At 48.6% G+C, this 18,946-nt stretch overlaps 1 protein-coding gene across 4 annotated transcripts in view; it reads left to right on the plus strand.

Annotated features, from left to right (window-relative positions):
* The window catches only part of IQCK (IQ motif containing K), a 104,178-nt gene that overhangs the window by 66,065 nt on the left and 19,167 nt on the right, over positions 1-18,946 (plus strand). The window contains exon 9 of one of the 4 annotated variants that reach the window (XM_033101327.1): positions 10,653-11,404. The exons of the other annotated variants lie outside the window; for them this stretch is intronic. Within the exon in view, the coding sequence (XP_032957218.1) occupies positions 10,653-10,663 (11 nt within the window). The 3' untranslated portion in view covers positions 10,664-11,404. Of the gene's footprint in view, positions 1-10,652; positions 11,405-18,946 lie in introns of those variants that run through there. 4 annotated transcript variants of the gene reach the window in all.

An 18,946-nucleotide genomic window follows, 5' to 3' on the forward strand; every position in this document is an offset into this window, starting at 1 on the left:
TTTGGCGCATTATGTTTTGTGGTGCCATGAAAACGATAGATCTCTTGCCATGCTTTCTTTCACCCGATCCCTATGAATGGGCTTTTGGCTTGTATCAGGAATAATGCTTCCATGGACATTTTTCTAGACACATGCCTGCTTGCTTATCGAAGTGTTTCTCCAGGATAAATTCCTAGAAATGCAATTGCTGGGTCAGAGGGCCGGAACATACATACTGAGCTTAGATAGTGACCGCCACATTGTCACCCCAAAGCGTCAATTTGTGCTAATGCCACCGAGCAACTCTGGAGCTTTGGGTGGGTGCTGTAATCTTTGTGGTTCGTTTTCCCTGCCGGTAAAATGAGAACGATTATGTGTCAGGAATAATTCTGAATGAGGTCATTGCTTTGATAATATCATGCCTCTTCAGAAAGAAATGTATCTGTCAATCGAAGGTGTCGCTTTCATTTTGATTTTTTTCTCTCGTATCCCCTCAAACCTTACTTCCTTCTCCATTTTAACCGGCAAAGGAAACTAAAATTTGATTAGCAGAAATCTAGTGACTTCATGCGTTGCTATTACTTCCATCAATTCTGTTTTTAAGCTTCACCCGTAGGTGGGGGATGTTTTCCTGACGTCAGCTTTCATACATTTCTTTTCATTTAAAATTTGCAAAAGTCTGCACAGTGGGGACTTGCCTTCTATGGAAATGCTCCAAGACGCCCTACTATTCTGCTGAGATTAAAAAGTAAAAGGAAAGATGACTTCCTTTTTGAGACGACCTGTCCCTAAGTGCACATTTAAGTTTATGTAAGTAGATGCCTCTCGTGTCCTCAGCGTCATTCCTTCATCTTGTCCAGCATTCTTCTTCGCAGTTAGATGCAGAAGCCTTTTGCCGGATCTGAATAAAGCTACAAACTCCTGGAAGGTTCATAGAACCGGATTGGATTCAGTTTCCCATTTAGCAACTGTGTACACTTGGGCAGGTCGCTTCACCTCTCTGTCTAACTCAGTTTGCACAGCACTAAAATGGAAACACGAATATGAGTGACTACCCCCTCGGGTTTTTGTGAGGCTCAAACGAGCTGGGGTAGTGCCCAAATCACCATAATAAGTGATCAGTAACTTGTATTAGTAACGTAAGTGTTCACCACGTGGCTCATATATGTTATTAAGAATTTTGGCTTCGGGGTTCGACAGAGCTGGGTCCTGCCTCTCACGGCCCAGTTTTCTGCTCTGTTACATGGGAACAATCAGGGTGTGTCACCCAGGGCTCCTCTGAGGATTAAATAAGATGAAATAATACCCTGATTGCTATTAAGTAGATCCCTGGCTCAAAGCGGATGGTCAGTAACAGGTGGCTGGAGTCAGTAATATTTTTCTCGAACTGTCAAGAGAAATAAGCACAGTTTTTATTCCAGGAAATTTACCTTCAGTGTGGTTTTGGGTCCTGCTGCTGATTGGTATTCGCTGGGGGACATGGAGCAGGACGCGTCAGGACAGAGGCCAGATACAGTGATTACATGGGTTTACTCTCAGTAGAGAAGGTGTCGTGACCACATCGGCAAAATCCTAATTCTGTGGAATAGCTGCAGGATCCCAGTAATAGCTTTGGATTCAGAATCTTCCTTTACGAGCCCCTTCTCACTAATGCGATTTCATTTGGATTAAAGTTCAGGGGATCTGAGTGCCTGGCCCAGCTCGGAGGTTTACCGGCTCGATGGGCCTTGCTGTCTCCTTTGAAACATGGAAGGGGTGAGCCTAGAACTCCCCATGAAACCGCAGATCCAGTTGGTGTTTGCTGTCTGTCTCCTGCCCCCCTGGGCAAGAGGCCTATTTCAGGCAAATGCAAACCTTGGGAGACTTGCTGTTGTTTGGGTGGTTGTTGGGTTTGCGAGTGTGACCTCAAGGTTGAAGGAGAGAACAATGGATGGGGAACGTCCTGGGCTTCTATGGGGGAGAGTGGTTGGTGGGGTAGGGTTGGGGGGTATAGCTGAGGGCCAGAGAGTAACTGGGACCCTGTAGATGTGAGTGAAGAGAGAAGAGTGGGTTGGGTGTTTAGGAGAGTTTGGAGGAAAACAAAGTCAGCCCGGCTCTGTGCTGCCCCAGGCCCTCCTTTTAAATCCCAGCCGCTTCAAGTTCTCCTCCCGTGCGCCTAGGCTTTCCATCTCCAATTCCCGTCCAGGCCTTGCAGCCCCCTCAGGTGAACCCCCCCCCCCCACACACACACTCTCAGAATCCCGCTGGCCCACCCTCCATGCCCTGCAGGCGTCCCAGCCACCTGGTCCTTCCCTCCTTCCCTCCCTCTGCAGGAAGCAAACCAGGTGGTGGGTTTGGTAGCAGGGGAGGTCGTTGATGCCTTGGTGACACCATTGCACTGACACCCTGACACGTGGATCTGGGGCCCCCAGATGCTCCGACCCCGGGACGAAGTCATCCAGGGAGCGTGGAGGGGGGCAGCCTCTGAATTATGTGCTTTAGGTGAATTGTTTGGTGTGGAACTTACATCTCGATAAAGCTGTCACAGGGCAAATAAAGATGGAGGCACAGACGGCCTCACACCCATGAGGGGGATGCTATCCAAAACCAGAAAATAATGTTGGCAAGGATGTGGAGAGACTGGAACCCTTGTGCCCTGTTGGTGGGAATGTAAAATGGTGCCGAGAAAGCGGTTCTTTAGAAAAATTAAAAATGGCATCACCACGTGATCCAGCAGTTCCATGTCGGGGTGTAGATGAAAAATGAAGCCGAGTCTTCAGCGAGATATTTGTACACAGGTATTCATAACCGCAGCCTCATTCACAGCAGCCAACAGGCGGAAGTGACCCAATGTCCGTGGAAGGATGGATGGATGAGCCACGTGTGGTCTCTCCATACAGTGGAACACCACTCAGCCGGAGAAGGAAGTGCTGACACACGTGGAACCTGCAGAAACCTGGAGGGCATTATGCTAAGTGAAATGAGCCGGTCACAAAAAGACAAATACTGTGGGATCCCATGTGCCTGGGTACGTAGAGCAGTCACGTTCATAGAGACAGGAAGTAGAATGGTGGCTGCCGGGGCTGCGGGAGGGGAACCGGGAGTCAGTGTTTAATGGGGACAGAGTTCCAGTTTTGCAAGATGAACAGTTCTGGCGACGACCCGTGGTGATGGCTGCACGGCAGTTTGAAAGCACTTAATGCCACTGAACTGTCCACTGAAAATGGCTAAGATGGTCAATTTTATGTGTCTTCGGCCACAGTTGTAGAAATGGGGAGTAAATACATGAAGGCACAGACCCCGGCTTCCCTCATGGCTTCCTCCTTCACCTCCGTCCTGCTCTGGTTAAAATCCCCTCCCCTCAGCAGTGGGTCCTCCCTGAGCTCCAGGCTGCCCCATCCCTGGCCGCGGCTCGCCCTCATCTAACACGTTCTCTACCGGGCGATTCAGAAAGAAATGACCGCTCCCAAAGCTTTATCACAACATGCCACATCGGGGGGCATAGACCAGAAAGTTGCTGTGGGTGCCACGTCTTCTCTGCAGCCTTGGAGAACTGAAGAAACGGCCGTGATGACAGAGGGCTGGCTGCCACGTTTGCTGGGGGTGTCACAGGGTCTGCATGTAGGGCTTCGGTTACGTTGTAATCGCTGTGTCACTTCCGAGATGCCTGTGACCACGTGATCTCATCAGTTCTATTATTATATGTAGTCACCCATGACTATTTTTTAAGTGTTTAATTCTTTTGAAGCTCCCAGGATTTGACCGGCTTATTTTACTGTCTGTGTGACTGCATTGGAAGCTCTGGGACCGCAGGGCCATTTTCCCTTCTTGTTTTGTTCACTGCTCCGTCCTTAGCACCTTGAACAGTGCCCAGCGTGTGGTGGTTGTTCAGGAAATAATTGTCAACGGAAGGAATGAATCTGTGTCGCACAGTCCCTTTCCCAAAGCACCCAGCTTGGTAAACACTCTGTAGACAATCTAAAAGAAACAGAGCGGGTTCCAAGCAAACAAACAAACGGAAAATATATGCTTACCCAGAATATAAAAACGGGCAAAGACAAAAAGCCTACCAGAATAAGCCTACCAAATGCTAATAGTGATTACCTCTAGTAATGGAGGTCGGCAATTGATGGGCTCATTTATTTCTGCCTATTTTTTGTGGATTTTTTTTCTCCCTAGAATAGAAATGCAGGTGGTTAGTTTTCTTTTTTGATTACTCATATTTTCTTAAAATATTAAGAGATTGTTCACATGCGCTGCTTGCTTACAGTGAGGCAGGCACCAAGCGCTGTTCCAAACCCTTCCTCAGCAGTGACTCAGGCTTTTACGGAGGAAGAAACTGAGGCACAGAGAGGTTCAATGGTGTGCCTCGGGCCACACAGCAAGCAAGTAGCAGAGCCAGGTGGCTTCACTGCACAGCCCTTCCTCTTCCCCAACTTATTATACCGCAACGCACAGATGTTCTTTATGGCGTTAAAATGCTCTGGAGGAACCTGGTGGTGGTGGGTTTTGTGGGAAATCCATCCGGCTTCAACCTGGTTAAATGGCTGGGGGCATGAAGCATACGTCCCCTCTGCCTGTTAGCCTGGCTTACAGGGCATCGGTCCCGCCCGTCTGTGTGCCACCTTCTCTCTGAGGGCCGGGCCAACTGTGTTGACGCATGGCATTCACCCGTAGGGTCTAAATATAGGCTCTGAGGGCTGAAGTGTCTTGCCAACTTTCAGATTCAACTCTCATTAGTCCAGGACATGGAAAATTTTAAAGGTGCCGGGAGATGAAGGCTTGATGTGAAGGACAGACTGATTGCCTTTGAAAATAATTTTAAAATCATCCCCTTGTCGAAGTAATACCGTCTCACTATGAAAATACGGAGGCGTATCAAGAGATCAAACCAACTTACCCACCACACCGTCACTAATAATGAACAGTTTGCTGTATCGACCAACTAGGTTCCAAAGTGACATTTGACGTTGTCCAGAGTGAACAGCTAATAAGGGCAGAGAGTCCTGGACTTGGAGCCCCAAGATCTCCATTCAGACCCTGCCTGGAAGCTTCCTAGCTGTGTGTCTTTGAGTAAGGCACTTAACCTTCCTGATCTACCCTCTTTTAACTGTGAAATGAAATTAGCACTGCTCTGAAAGCCCACCTGAGAATCGAGGTTATTTGAATTCAAAAGACGTGAGCTAATGCTCGCCTCCAAATTCTTACTGGCTGTGTGACCTCGAGCAAGTTGCTTAACCTCTCTCTGCTCCAGTTCCTTCGTCTGTACAGTAGAAACCATGCCTGGAACATGACTCATACCCATTAGGTGCTCAACAATGATCAGTAACTACTCTAAACCATACAGTGTTTGCATCATGTTTTTTCCCCACTGTGGACGGTGAAGTCAATTAGTGGGTTGCCACAGCATTTTAAAAACGAAATAGAGATAGGAAACATCAGTATGTATTTCTCATAGTAAGGTAAATGCCAACTGATGACGCTTTTGTCTCAGGTGTGTGTGTTTGTGTACTGCAAGCAATGCAAATTGTATTTCTTATTTCTTTTCATAGGTGGCAGTTTAAATACATGAAAACCACTGGACTAGGTCCTATTATCAAGTTGGATCCTGTGATCTTGGATTTTACTGGAATTTGCCAAAGTGGTATTTCTTTGGCTTACAAAACCAGGAGAGCTCTAGGAAACAGCCATATTAAATGTAGTTCAGCATCTTCTGTACCAAGATTGTTTGGCCCAAACTCCAGATTAAATCTTTTTATAAGAATAAATCCCGTATGAAAAATGTAATCTAGCAAATGGTGCCGGGAAAAAGTGGTGCTTCCTTTGGGGAAATGGTTTGCTTCTTCCCTAACTTTCCCTTTTTGCCTTGCCTGCCGGGAACCTCCGAGTCCAACTTCAAGCTCGTTTGCAGCAACGTATTGACTCTTCTGGTTAGCGCGTCTAAATTCTCCATTTATCTTTGGACTTAGTTTTCTTTTTCCTATTTTTGTTAACTATATTTTGTTGTACAATGATCTCAGATCCTTTTAGGGAGGAAGCAGGATATAAATATATCCAGCAAGAAAACAGGCATTTGCCTTGTTTACGACACAGAGATTGCGAAGCTCATGTGAGATAATGTATATGAAAGAACGTTGAACCCTGAGAAGCCTGGCCCAGGGGGAGTTGTTAGGATGCAGCCGACTCTTACAGACGTGGGAGTTTTATTGGTTTTGTAGAAAAGGAGAATGCTGCTAGCATTTGTTTTAACAATTTTAAAAGATAACTTTCTTCTTAACGGGTTAGAAAAGTAATATTTGCCCTTTGTGGAAAATTGAACCCAAAAGTAGGTAAGTGTGAGTCTCACCACCCAGAGATGACCACTACTGAAATGTCACCTTTCTTTTTTTTTTTTTTTAAAAAAAAAAAGCTTTAGTGAGATATCATTCATATATCATACACTTCCAAGTGTACAATTCAGTGGCTTTCAGTCAATTCGCAGAATTTTCAACCATCACTACAATCAATTTTCGCACATTTTCGTCACTCCCCCGGAGAAACCCTACTCCCCTTCGCGATAACTCCCAAGACCCCCATTCCTTCCAGCCCCAAACAGCCACTAATCTACTTTCTGACTCTGCAGGTTGACCGTGGTGACTGTTCTATTTCACTTAGCACGATGTTTTCAAGGTTGATCCATGTTGCAGCACTTACCATATGTACTTCATTTCTTTTTATGGCTTGTGTTCATCAGCTCGGGCTGCCATAACAAAGTACCATAGACTGAGAGGGCAGTGGACGGGCTTAACGAGCAGACATCTATTTCTCACAGTTCTGGAGGCTGGACGTCCGAGATGAAGGTGCCGGCAGGGTGGGTCCCGGTGAGGGCTCCCCTCCTGGCTTGCAGACGGCTGCCTTCAGGCTGTGTCCTCACTAGGTGGAGGGAGAGCTCCGGTGTCTCTTCCTCTTCTTACACGGGCACCAGTTCTGTTGGATCAGGGCTCCACCCTGTGACCTCATCGACCTTCCCGGCCTCCACCAGGCCCTCTCTCTTTTGTACCATCACACGATGGGGTTAGGGCGTCAATGAATTTGACGGGGACACAGTTCAGTCCATACCACGGCTGAGTAATAATCCGTCATAGGGACGTGTCACATCTCATCCGTCCAGTCATCAGCTGGGGACATTTGAGACGTTTCTGCTTTTTGGCTGTTGTGAATAATACTGCTGTGAACATTCGTGGACAGGTTTTGTGTGGACATGTTTTCATTGTTCTTAGGTACATAGCTAGGAATACAATTGCTGGGTCCTGTGGCAGCTCTGGGTTCAGCTGTTTGAATAACTGCCAGACTATTTTCAGTGGCTGAACCATTTCACATTCCTCCCGGCGGAGAAAGAGGGTTCCAATTTCTGCGCATCCTCTCCAACACTTGTTATTCAGCCTGTGGGATTACAGCCATCCTAGGGTGTGTGAAGTGGTGTCTCATTGTGGTTTGATTCATGGGTCCCTAACACCTAAGGGTGGTGGGCATCTTTTCATGTGCAGATTATCCATTCGTGTGTCTTCTTTGGAGACGTGTCTATTCAGATCCTTTGCCCATTTGAATTCGATTGTCTTTTCATTGTTGAATTGTAAGGGTGCTTTATATATTCTAGACACAACTCTCTTATCAGATAGACGAATACGACCTGCAGTTTCTTGGGTTGTCTTTTCACTTCCGTGGTGTCTTTGAAGCACAAGAATTTTTTCATTTTGATGATGTCCAGTTTATTTTTTCATGTGTTGCTTTGTGCTTTGGGCGTCATATCTGAGACACCACTGCTTAATCCAAGGCCACGAAGATTGTCTTTTTTTTCCTGAGTTTTATGATTTTGGTGCTCTCGTGTTTAGGTCTTTGACCCATTTTGAGTCCATTTTTTGTATGTGGTGTAAGGTATAGGTCCGACGCCATTCTCTTCATGTGGATGTCCAGCTGTCCATCAGCTTCTGTTGAAGAAACAGGTCTTTCCCCATTGAATGATCTTGGCACCCTTGTGGAAAATCAGGCGATCGTAAACGTGAGGATTTATTTCTAGACTTTCAATTCCATCCCATTGATCTATAATATACGTCTGTCTTAGGCCCGTACACATAGTACCACTGTACTTTCGCTTTATAGTAAGTGTTGAAATCGGGAAGTGTGAGTCTTCCAACTTTCTTTGCCCCCAAGATTATTTTGGCTGTTCTGGGCCTTTAAATTTCCAGCTGTCCTCTTTCTTGTCAATGTTTTTGAAAATACGTCTCTCTCTTTAATTTTACTTAAGTGAGATCATACTCCAAAAATGATGCTTTTCATGTGTCCCTGCTTTCTTCACCCAGCTGTATATCATAAACACATCTCCCTATAGTTTGAATTTATTTTGCATATGATTAGCTACATAATGTAGTTAGTTCTTTATTGGACGCTTCTTTCTAAATTTTGCCATTATAAATATTGCTGCTGTGCCTGCCTTCGTTCCTAAGAGAATTTAATTTCACTTGTGCAGCTATTGGAGATATTTTTACATATTGAAAAACACTAACTTTTTAGTTGTTGTTTCTAAATTGATCTTTTGAATAGAAGCACATCATTACATGCCGAGGATGCACCATCCCTTTATTAATAGATACTTTGCGACCAGTGTTTTTAACACTATGAATAACACTGCAATAAACAGATTTGTGCATTTGGCCATGTACATGGTAACTATTTCCTGCAGAACAGCTTCTCAAAAGTGGGATGGGAGAATTGATACATATTTACAAATCTCTAACCAAAACGATAGTACCGTGTTTCCCCAAAAATAAGACCTAGCCAGACCATCAGCTCTAATGCGTCTTTTGGAGCAAAAATTAATGTATAGACCTAGTCTTATTTTAATATAAGACTGGGTATAATATATAATATAATATAATGTAATATAATATAACATAATGTAATACCGGGTCTTAACATTAATTTTAGAGCTGATGGTCCGGCTCAGTCTTATTTTCGGGGAAACACGGTAGCATTCCCTTCAGGCATATATATTAATAAGAATATCTGCTTGCCTACTCAGTCCGCAGTGCTGAATATTATCAGTACTTTAATGTTTATGAAACTGGTGAACAATCATGCCCTATTGTTTTCTAATTTGCTCTTTTCTATTAGAGATGTCAAATATCTTTTCCAATGTCACACGTCGGTTTCCCTTTGAAAGCTCTGTTACCTAACATAGTTTGCCCTTCGTCCCAAGCCCTGATGTCAGGCTGAGCTTGTCCGGTGCACCTGTGATTAACTCATCCACCAACATGGTTGTTTTCTTCCTTGACCACGTCACCCTGGTCAGATTCACCTCCTCCCACATGATCCATCCACTTCCGTGGCCACGGATGGACCTGTCATCATAGGAAGCGACTTGAACTTCTGAACTTAAATTCATACATCTCATTCTGAAAGCACTACCTTTGAATTCAAGACTTTGGCCGCAATTCCCTAAAAGCGGTAGAACAGGGCACAGACAAACGAGGGGTCACATCCCACGTTTGCAACTTAGTCAAGTCACTAACCTTTCTGATCCTCAGTGTTCTCATCTGAAAAATGAAGGTGCTAGTCCCTTCACAGAGACGCTAAAGTCTGGGCGTCCCCACTGAACTGGAGCAGGTTTTATATTGCTGGAAAGGATGTGTGTCCTTTGAACAGCCTGCAGGCAGACAGAGAGGGCTTGGAACTTACAAAGGAAGCTAGAGTGCAGTTTCCTTCATTGGTCCAACAGAGACTGACTGAGCACCTGCCCCGGGCTGGGTCCAGACCTGCCAGGTCCTGGGGTACAGTGGAGACCTAAGCCACGCCTGGCTGTACTGGAAACTCAAAGTCTAGTGGGAAAGCTGGACGCTGTTCCCGCGATCCTAAGAACGCGTGATTACAAGCTGCAGGGAATATTCCAAGGAAGTGCAGGGTGCTGCGCGACTGTTGAAATAGGTGCCCCTAGGCTGCGATTGGAAATGAGCCAGGAGTTAAGGAGATGTGAGTGGCAGAAAGGGCTTTCCCGGAAGAGGGGAGGGCCAAGGCAGGGCCCCTGAGCCTGGAAGGGGGGCCGAAAGAAGGCCTGAGGGAGAAGCAGGAGGTGAGGTGATGGGGGAGCCGAGAGAGCAGGGCCCTCAGGGGCCTTGTTCAAGACTTTGGACTTGACCCTGAGGCTTGTGCTGGGCAGCGGGTCAGGCGGGCTTTACAGAAGGAGGAGTGTGTCTGCAGGTAGGGATGAGTCGGGCGACCTGGTGGTGGCAGGGGACAGAAGGGGAGCGATTTGGGAGACATTTATGGGGTAGGAGTGACATAGATGAGAAGAGTGATCCTTTCTACCGAGTGGTTTTGTTTGGAGGTATGTTTCTCACCAAAGCCAGTGTTTGAAAATATTCACATTTTCTTTCCAGCACACGGGGGGGGGGGGGGCGGGGGCAAACAGTCTGTAGTTGAAACGCTTGGAATATTAGTTCCCACCCTGTTCTATTAACATTTGATCAGCTTGGTTCCTTAGTCCTTGGGGTTTCTTGACTTGAGCCCCGTCTGCCCTGGATTCCCCGCCAACCACCAAGATAATGAGTGAATACCCCACTCCCACAGCCCAGATTGAAGCAATTTCCCAATTAGGTATTAACTTGTTACAGGAGCTGTTTAAAAATAAACTGGAGGATTTGTTTCCATTTCACTTACAGGCAACATGTAATGTCCAGAGCGTCTGCCGCTCTGAACGGGATGAGAGCTGTTTATACCCCGGCTCATTCAGAATGCCTGGGATATTTCTAGGCTCAGTCTTGGCCGCAGCAGCTGGGAATGCAGAGATAAATGTTTTAAAAAGTCCTAACACACGGCTGACGGAGGTCGCCTTTCTTCATTCACACGCCTGACTCTCCAGGCTTTTGAAGACGCAGAATTTTGAAAGGTATCCTAGTAGACGGTGGCTGTTGAAACTGCTGTGCTAGGACTCCAGGGTCGATGCAATTTGGCTGCCTGAGAACTGGACCTTCTTCCCTCGTCAATGGAGACATAGCGAGACTATCTGAATAGACAGAAAACACATGAATAGCACTTGACGCTTACCTCCATGATTTGAAGAAAATGTGTTTAAGTATTTGTCTGAAAGTAGCCTGGTTCCCAGGTTTTCTACAGTCACCGCGTTACTTGCACTTTTAAGACCTGGTTTTATTGAGCCTGTGCCGTGTGCCAGGCAGTCGGTGCCATTGCACTTCATCCTTGCACTCTCCCGAGACGAAGGTCTGACTGCCCCCATTTGATGGAGGAAGGAGCTGAGGCCGCATCTCCCCGTTGGTAAATGATGACGGCGTTCAGAGCCTGCCGGCTCAGGCTCCAGGGGTGCTCTGAGCCCCCGCACGCTGCTCCGATGGCCCTGCTGCTGGCTTTGCTTTGCTGGCTGCCTCCCCCTCAGCTTTCCTTATCGATATTAAAACATCCTGCCTCCAACGAGGCTTTGCTGTCACTGTTACACATTTGAGGCTGTCACATTTGCCACACATTTGAGACTGTCACATTCGCCCCAGTGCCTGGTGGCTTCCAAGTCAGCTCGACTTTCCCCACAGTGACCTTGCAGCCCAGTATCTGGCACTGTCCAGAAAGGGGGGGTCAACTCACCAGACTGCTGACACCCACCCCCGAATGTCAACATTTAGTTCTTGTGAGAAAGGAGATCTTCTATGATTTCTTCCAGTGGGGGACATGGAGTTTTTTTTCATACTTTTTCTGTATTCTCCCACTTTGCTATAACGATTATGTATTGCTTTTGGAATACATATGGAAAAATACTCTTATTTGGAAAATTCGGTAAAACAGAAAAGAAATAAAACCTCGGTAATATAAACGATACACTCCCCTCCCTTCCTAACTGGAAGGTAGGGAACATGACTTACGGTCCATTGGATCATTCTGGGTCGTGACCAGGGCCCCGGTCCTTACTCTGGCTGGCTGTGACGTGATGGTGAAGACCACGGATTTCGGACTTAGACAGATCAGGCTTAGAACCTTGGTGCGGCCATTCACTTAGCTCTGTGATCTTGGGCACGTTGCTTGGCATCTCTGAGCCTTAATTTCCTCGTTAACAAAACAGGAATGATAGCATCTGCCTCCAGAGTGGCTGGGGAATTAACTGAGATGATAGATGAGCACCAAGTCCTATACTCGGTAAGTGCGCATGTCCTGATGAATTATGGGAGATTGTCTACAGAGCACGTGAGGTGCCCTCCAGGAAGGCTGAGCTTCCCACGACTCTTTGGCCTGGATCTGCATGAAACGTCCTCAGATCTTGGTGTCTGTTCTCTACCTCCCCATTTTTCCAATTTTGCTTTGTTTCCTTTGTTACCGAGGTACCACTTACGTACTGAGGGGTGCACTGGTCCTAAGTGCAGCTCAGTGAGCTCCTGTATGTGTAGCCCCCAACCTGACCAGCCGCCCCCCCAATTCGAGATGAAGAGCGTGTCCAGCACCCCCTCAGGCCGCTGCCCAGTCAGTAACCCCTGACCCCAAGGCAGAGTCTCTTTTGGCTTCTGTCCGCATCGGCTACCAGCGTCACCACCATCCTCAGACTTCATATGCATGGAAAGCTCAGGATGGCCCCTCCGTGCCTGGCGTCTTTGGCTGAACCTCGTGTCTGGGAGAGTCGCCACATAGGTGAGGGCGGCAGCAGTTGGCTCTTTTTCACTGCTTTGTAGTCTTGTGTGTGAATATGATCACAATTTGTGTATCTGTTCACTTACTGGTGGACACTTGGGGCTATTAAGAAAAAAAGCGCTATTGCGCTCGTTCTTGTATATGTTTTTCGGTGGATGGAAATGCTTCAGTTGCAGATTGCCCAGGAGTCAGATGGGTCTGACAGTATCCCGGTACATATATTTAATTTTAGAAATGCTGGCACATCATTTCTGACGTGGACGCACCATTCCACGTTCCCACTGGCGACTCATAAGTGTTCCAGTTGCCCTACCTCCTTGCCAACACTTCGTACCACGAGTCTTTCTCACGTTAGCCACCCCGGTGGGTGCGTAGTGGCTTTGATTTCCTCGGTGACGAACGATGATGCACAACTGTCTGTGTGCTTCTCAGCCATCGGGACCCCGCTTCATTCCTACGCTCAGGTCCGGTCTCGGGATATCTGGTAGCCCAGCTTGCCGGAATGATGGTTAGAGAACGAGCACAGCTGCTGTGGGAGAGGACTAAACACAGGGAGGGGCACACATGCCAGGACGTCGCCGTCCGCTCCTGCTGCTTACTGGCAAGTTCCTGGCTGTGTTTGAGAGCCGAGCTTGCAAGGTAAATACCTTTCAGAGGAGGGACGTGTTACGAATCTTAGAAGATGCCCAGTGAAGTCCTGGACAGCTTTTCAGCTTACATTTCGACAGTCCCCTCGGGGAAAGGAAGTCACATTTGTTGAGCACCTACTATGCAGCAGCCCCTGCTCCAGGCACTCAGAATACTTCATCTCCTTTACTCTTCGTAAGGACTCCATGAGGTCAAGTTACTCATTATACTTATAGTTCACGTGAGGAAATGGAGGCTAGAGGTGGGGGTCACCCAGCTATCATATGGCAGAACCAGGCTTTGAATACCGGGCCTACCTGATCCTGAAGTCTGCCCTCCCATGAGCAAGCAAACTGAGGGGGGATCATTTTTCTAGCAATTCTCCAGAAACTTCTCCCAGCAAACGTGTCATTAATATTGTTTGGAATGGTCACCTCACCTGAGACAGTTTCACCTTTGGGTGGGTCCCTTCTCAGGGTCTCCCCGCGCTGGGTCTGACGACTGGGCGGTCAGTTCCTCCGGGGCTCCCGCGGCTTCTGATGGGCCCTGTGACCCCATGTCTTAACCTTCCTGCCTTTCCCCATCTTTGGGCTGTGACTGATTGCAGTGAGGCTGTGTAGCGGTCCATTCCCTGACAGTCTTTTTTTCTTCTGTCGCATATATTTTCTGAGAATTCGTTCAGAGAGTTTTTCCCAATTGCATAGCAATACACGTATATTGTAGACATTTAGGAAAAAAAACAATTCACCCATTTCCTTTCAATCATTGTATCCATGTTTAGTTTTTGTTTCTGTTAAACACAGTCGAGATGCTGGGCCATAACCTGGTTGAGGCAATGAGTACAATTTTAGGGGGAACGAATGTGATACAGGGCAATCACATTTCAAGGACGTACTACAAAGACTTTACCCAGGATTGAACGTCACATAGGAATCACTGTTCTCTGAAAAAATTCTGTTTGCAGAAAGGAAAGAGGGAAAGGGGGGCCAGGAATCACTACATGAAAGAACCGGGTTTCTACCTTATCGTCAGAGAGACGTCATCGTGGTTGGCTTCCGACACGGACAGAAGCCTCGGTCTCCCCGAACTGTCCAGGCCCCCCTGGGGGACACTGACTTTTAGATTCAAATTTCAGTTTTCAAATTCGCATCGTTCCACTTTCCAGGAAATGTGCCCCACTGTGTTTTCCCCGTTCCTTGGCATTTCTCCCCGTGCCTTCAAACTTTGCAAAAGCATCACCTCTTTAATGGCTGCGTTATGATGTTACCAAGTTCATAACTGATCAGGTACCCGGTCACGCCCCGATGGCTAGGCATTTAGGTTGTTCGCACACTGTTTATGTGGTAAGTGATGCACCTTCGTCTGCATGCGTCGTGGTCGTATCTTGGATTACAGAAACCTTCACCTGCTAGGTGAGAAACCGTTGTGGAAGCAACACTGACCCTGTCGAGGTTAAGAGCATGAATGAGGGAGCCAGACAGCCCCCAGTGACCTCAGGCAAGTTGTGTAGCCTGTCTGTGCCTCAGTCTCCTCATCTGTAAGACGGGGAAAAGGACAGCACTTACCTGGTATCACGTCTTATGTGTAAAGGGCTCAGGATAGACCCTAGGAGTGCTTGCTTTTTCTTTCCCCGGAATCTTAGAAACTGGGTGCTAATGGGATGAAACATTAAGGCTTCTTATTTTTCAAGGCTTCTTATATATAAATTGCTGCCTTGAGAGTGTGAACCGGTGTCGTCTCTGTAACTCAGGACCCAGCACTGTTTCGGGTCCGTAGCTGTGTGATGGGTGAACGCTGAAGTATCACCTCTCTGTGGTGTATGAACGTCTCTTGGTTCTTACAATCCCCTTTGTTTTTCTGCGTCCCCCTCTGGACTGTGATTCCCTGAGGTCAAAGCCTATGCCCGAAAAATAATCATAGCTGGTATTCACTGAGTGCCTAGCTCTGGGCCGGGTCCGTGCTGAGCATCTTGCAGGCCTGTCTGGTTTGCTCTTCCCAGCGCCCTTAGGAGGCCGGGCCGTTCTCAGACCCGGGCCCTCAGGAAGCTGGCACTGAGTGATGGCTCAGTGACACAGAGCTCTTTCCCAGACTTGTCACATCACAACCATCCCTCAAAGCTCGGAGGTGGAGGGGATGGGGGATGCTGACCCCCAGGCCTCACTCCTAGAGGTTCCGATTCTAAAGGCCTGGGTGGGCGAGGGGCCCAGGAATCTGTATTTGCCCAGGTGATCCTTTATGTGGAGGCCACATCTGGGCAACACCAAATGAGTGGCCAGGTGGCCCTGTGGCCCCTGAATTTCCTCCCCACGTCCCCAGCCTGAGACAGCCCCTCTGACCACCCCCGAGTTCTCCGCTCCATCACTGACTGGAACTGGAGAGGCCCAGGGACCCTGGCAGCGAGTCTCATTGGTATGCGGGACCTTTCTTGTCACATTGCCTTTAATTGAAGCTGAAGGGCTGGCGCATCTCCCCGGGATTTTCCACTCCCCCAGCCCTTCCGGAACTGGCTGCGCACCAGCCTGCCACGGGGACAAGGGCAGTGCAGGGGCAGGAGGCATCTGCCTGGTGGTGTGGGGAGCCAAGCGCGAGCACAGGACGGCGCTGAGCTCAGGTGGAAACGCAGCCTGCCTGCCGCTCCCCCGCCCCTTTCGCTGAGTCCCTGCCTACCTGTGCAGGGCTCTGTCCTGCCAAGACCAGCAGGAAAACCACCAGGGAGACTGCATCTGCTTCTTAGTTTCTAGTAGCAAAGTGACCCTCGCTATGGTTCCTGGGGTAAGACACAGAGGATAAAATAGGAGGACAGAAGGAGCATCGCCTGCTGTCTGTGTTGCCCTCTCCTACTGCAGTCTCTCTGAACTCTCAGCTGCTTCTCTGGGTGGTCGCCGACAGACGGATAAGCTTGTAGACATTATCCCCTGGTTTCCTGCTATGACAGATGACGGGTTCACTTACAACCCATCCCCACCCTCCCAAAGCAATGAAGTCTCTCTTTGCCGTTCCTTTATTGGTTGACTTTATAATTTCAAGTAATATCATTACCATTTGTATTTCTTTTCACCTTTTTTTTTGGGGGGGGAGTGCTGAAATATTCATACAGTAGTGACTCTAAACAACGCGTAACTGGAAAGCACTCTCGTGACCACCATCCCAGTTAAGGAAATAGAGCGCCTGTCAGCACATGCTATAAATAGAGTCACACAGTAGGTACCATTCCACGCTTTGCACCTTTCCGTCAGCTAATTGAAATTGGCGTTCGCTGCTGTGTGCTCACTGTTCGAGGCGACCACGGTTCCTTTATCCAGGGGACAGATACAGGAATAGAGTGGCTGCATCGCAGGGCACGTGCACACTCAGTGTCACGCGATAATGCCGGGTTTCCAGGGTGGCAGCACCCGCGGACGGCCCCCATCCAGATTCTGACTTGCTTGGCTAGGGTGGGGCTGGGGGTTGGGAATGTTCAGAGTCCCCCAGGTGACCATGTCCACGATTATTTCCAGTCCGTTAACTCTAGATGGTCCCTTGACTCTAATTTGAAGGAGTGTCCCTAGCATCCCTTCCACTCGCCTCCCTCAAGACGTTTGTGTAATGATCTGGAAAAGATAATAAGGGCTTTTTCCCAGGTCAAAGTGTAGGTAGGGGGTGGGTAAGACGATATGAAGGTGTGGACAGGAACTGGTGAAAATACTGGGCCAAAGGCTTGTAGGTGGATTCTTCCTTCAGGTCGAGCTGAGGAACCAGAAAACCCGAGGGCTGGAGACCCCTCCCGGAAGCCACGCCTTCCTTCCGTCCACACTTGAGCCCCAGCGTCTGTCTGCCAGTGCTGGGTCAGAGAGAATGTCATTCATTCCAGTGGCTTAAATTTTGAGACACTGATAACTCTTCTGAGGGTCTTTAAGGTCGTTTCTTTAGAGGGACTCCAACCATGATTTGTGCTTCTCAACCCTGGGACAGGTGAGCGACACCCGGGAGCTTTGAACACACGGATGGATGCACGGGCCAATTACATCAGAATTTCTGGGGTGAGACCCAGGCACCAGTGGCTTCCGAAGCTGCCCGGGCGACTCTTAAATGCAGCCAGGACAGAGAACCAGTAGTCAGGAGCTCTAAAACTTGAACTAGCGCACACACGGATGGGCTGCACTGGCAGCTTGATTCTGTGGGTCTGGCGGTGGGCCCCCGGATTTGCATTTCTAACCGGTTCCCAGTGATGCAAAGGCTGCTGGCCCCCCAACCATACCTGAGTCTCTCTGAATACTGTCCCATGGGGAACCAGAGCAGCTGTGTGCTGAGCTGCCCCTGCCCCCAGCTGTGTGCGCCTCTCCCTGACTCTGTCGTCAGGATGGCAGCTTGGAACTCGCTGTGGACGTTGGCAAATGCTACGGATCAGGACCCCACCACCCCAGGCCGTGGCTAAATAGCCACATCCCGGATGCCGTCACGGATGGGCGGGGTGTGGGGAGGAGGCCTGCGAGGTGGGTGTGGTGGGTGCGCCGTTATCTGTGAAGGGTCGTTAACTGTCACCCTCGATAGGGGCCTGACTGTGACCACCCCTGTAGCCTCCATAAATATGGAACAAAAGTACACACGTCGAAAAATGGTTTAAATTTTCCCATGATCACAGGCTCCAGGTGTTAAAGATACTTTTGTGGTTTGAGTTATCAATGCAATTATCAGTGCTTCACAAAGCGACATCAATGTTGATAGTTATCAAATTGGGGAGAGTCTGGGGAATGTCAGCATTTCAACTTGCCTCCTTATTTGGCACCTGGGGAATTTCACACGCTGGGCAAGGCCAGGATGGGGAGAGGTCGGAAGGGGGACCGATCGAAACCCCACGATTACAAGTCCACGCGTGAGCACTGAAGATTTGGGAGTTGACTTTTCTTTGAGTAAACCAGGTCCAGGAAGCTTTGGGCAGCCTTGGCGTGGCCCGAGTTTCAAAAGGCTGGGCTGGTTTGTGCTGCTGGAAGCCTTCAGGCCGCTTCTGTCGGGAAAGGACTGCACTGCACGTGGTGTCTGCACCTCGCCCTGTGCTTGGGTGGTGTGGCCAGTGTGTGCCCGTGGGCACGAGGACATCAGGACCAGGTCCAGGCTCGACTGAAAGCTGTGCCCTACACGTAACAACCTCCACTGTCCTTTCTGCTCAGAACACGGCTCCCCAAGTAACCAGAGCCGAGACCTCGCTCAGAATCTCCGCTTCAGGCACTGGTGTCCCACCAAGCACTTGGACACTAGAAGCAGACATTTGAAAAAAGTGGGTCTTTCCAAAAGGACCCCACCCCCTACCCAGGGAACTGGGGCTCCACATTTTAGCTCTGGGGACCATTTCCCTTACAAATAGCGCCGTGCTCTGTGTTCAGCTCACTTTCCTGTTTGCCTGACTCAGGAAATCACCGAGATCACATTCTCATCGGGACCATGAAACACTAGAAAAGATTCTTTCGACCTTGTGTCGACCCCAGAACCATCCTGAGTTTTTAATGTTGGGGGGGGGCGGGGAACAGGGTGAGTGGTGACAGACTGGGTTGAGCCAAGAGCCTGGAATCTGTCATCATCATCTGCAAAACTTCCTTCAGTTCCCCCGACCCGCAAAGCACACTCTGACCTTCTTCTGAACTGAATTACGGGTGGCCATGCACGTCACGTGAATGGGTTTGGAAACCAGGTGCTGCCCTCGGAGCACAAAGCCCTTGTGTTTTCC

The sequence above is a fragment of the Rhinolophus ferrumequinum genome (assembly GCF_004115265.2).
Source record: "Rhinolophus ferrumequinum isolate MPI-CBG mRhiFer1 chromosome 15 unlocalized genomic scaffold, mRhiFer1_v1.p scaffold_54_arrow_ctg1_1, whole genome shotgun sequence".
Lineage (NCBI taxonomy): Eukaryota > Metazoa > Chordata > Mammalia > Chiroptera > Rhinolophidae > Rhinolophus > Rhinolophus ferrumequinum.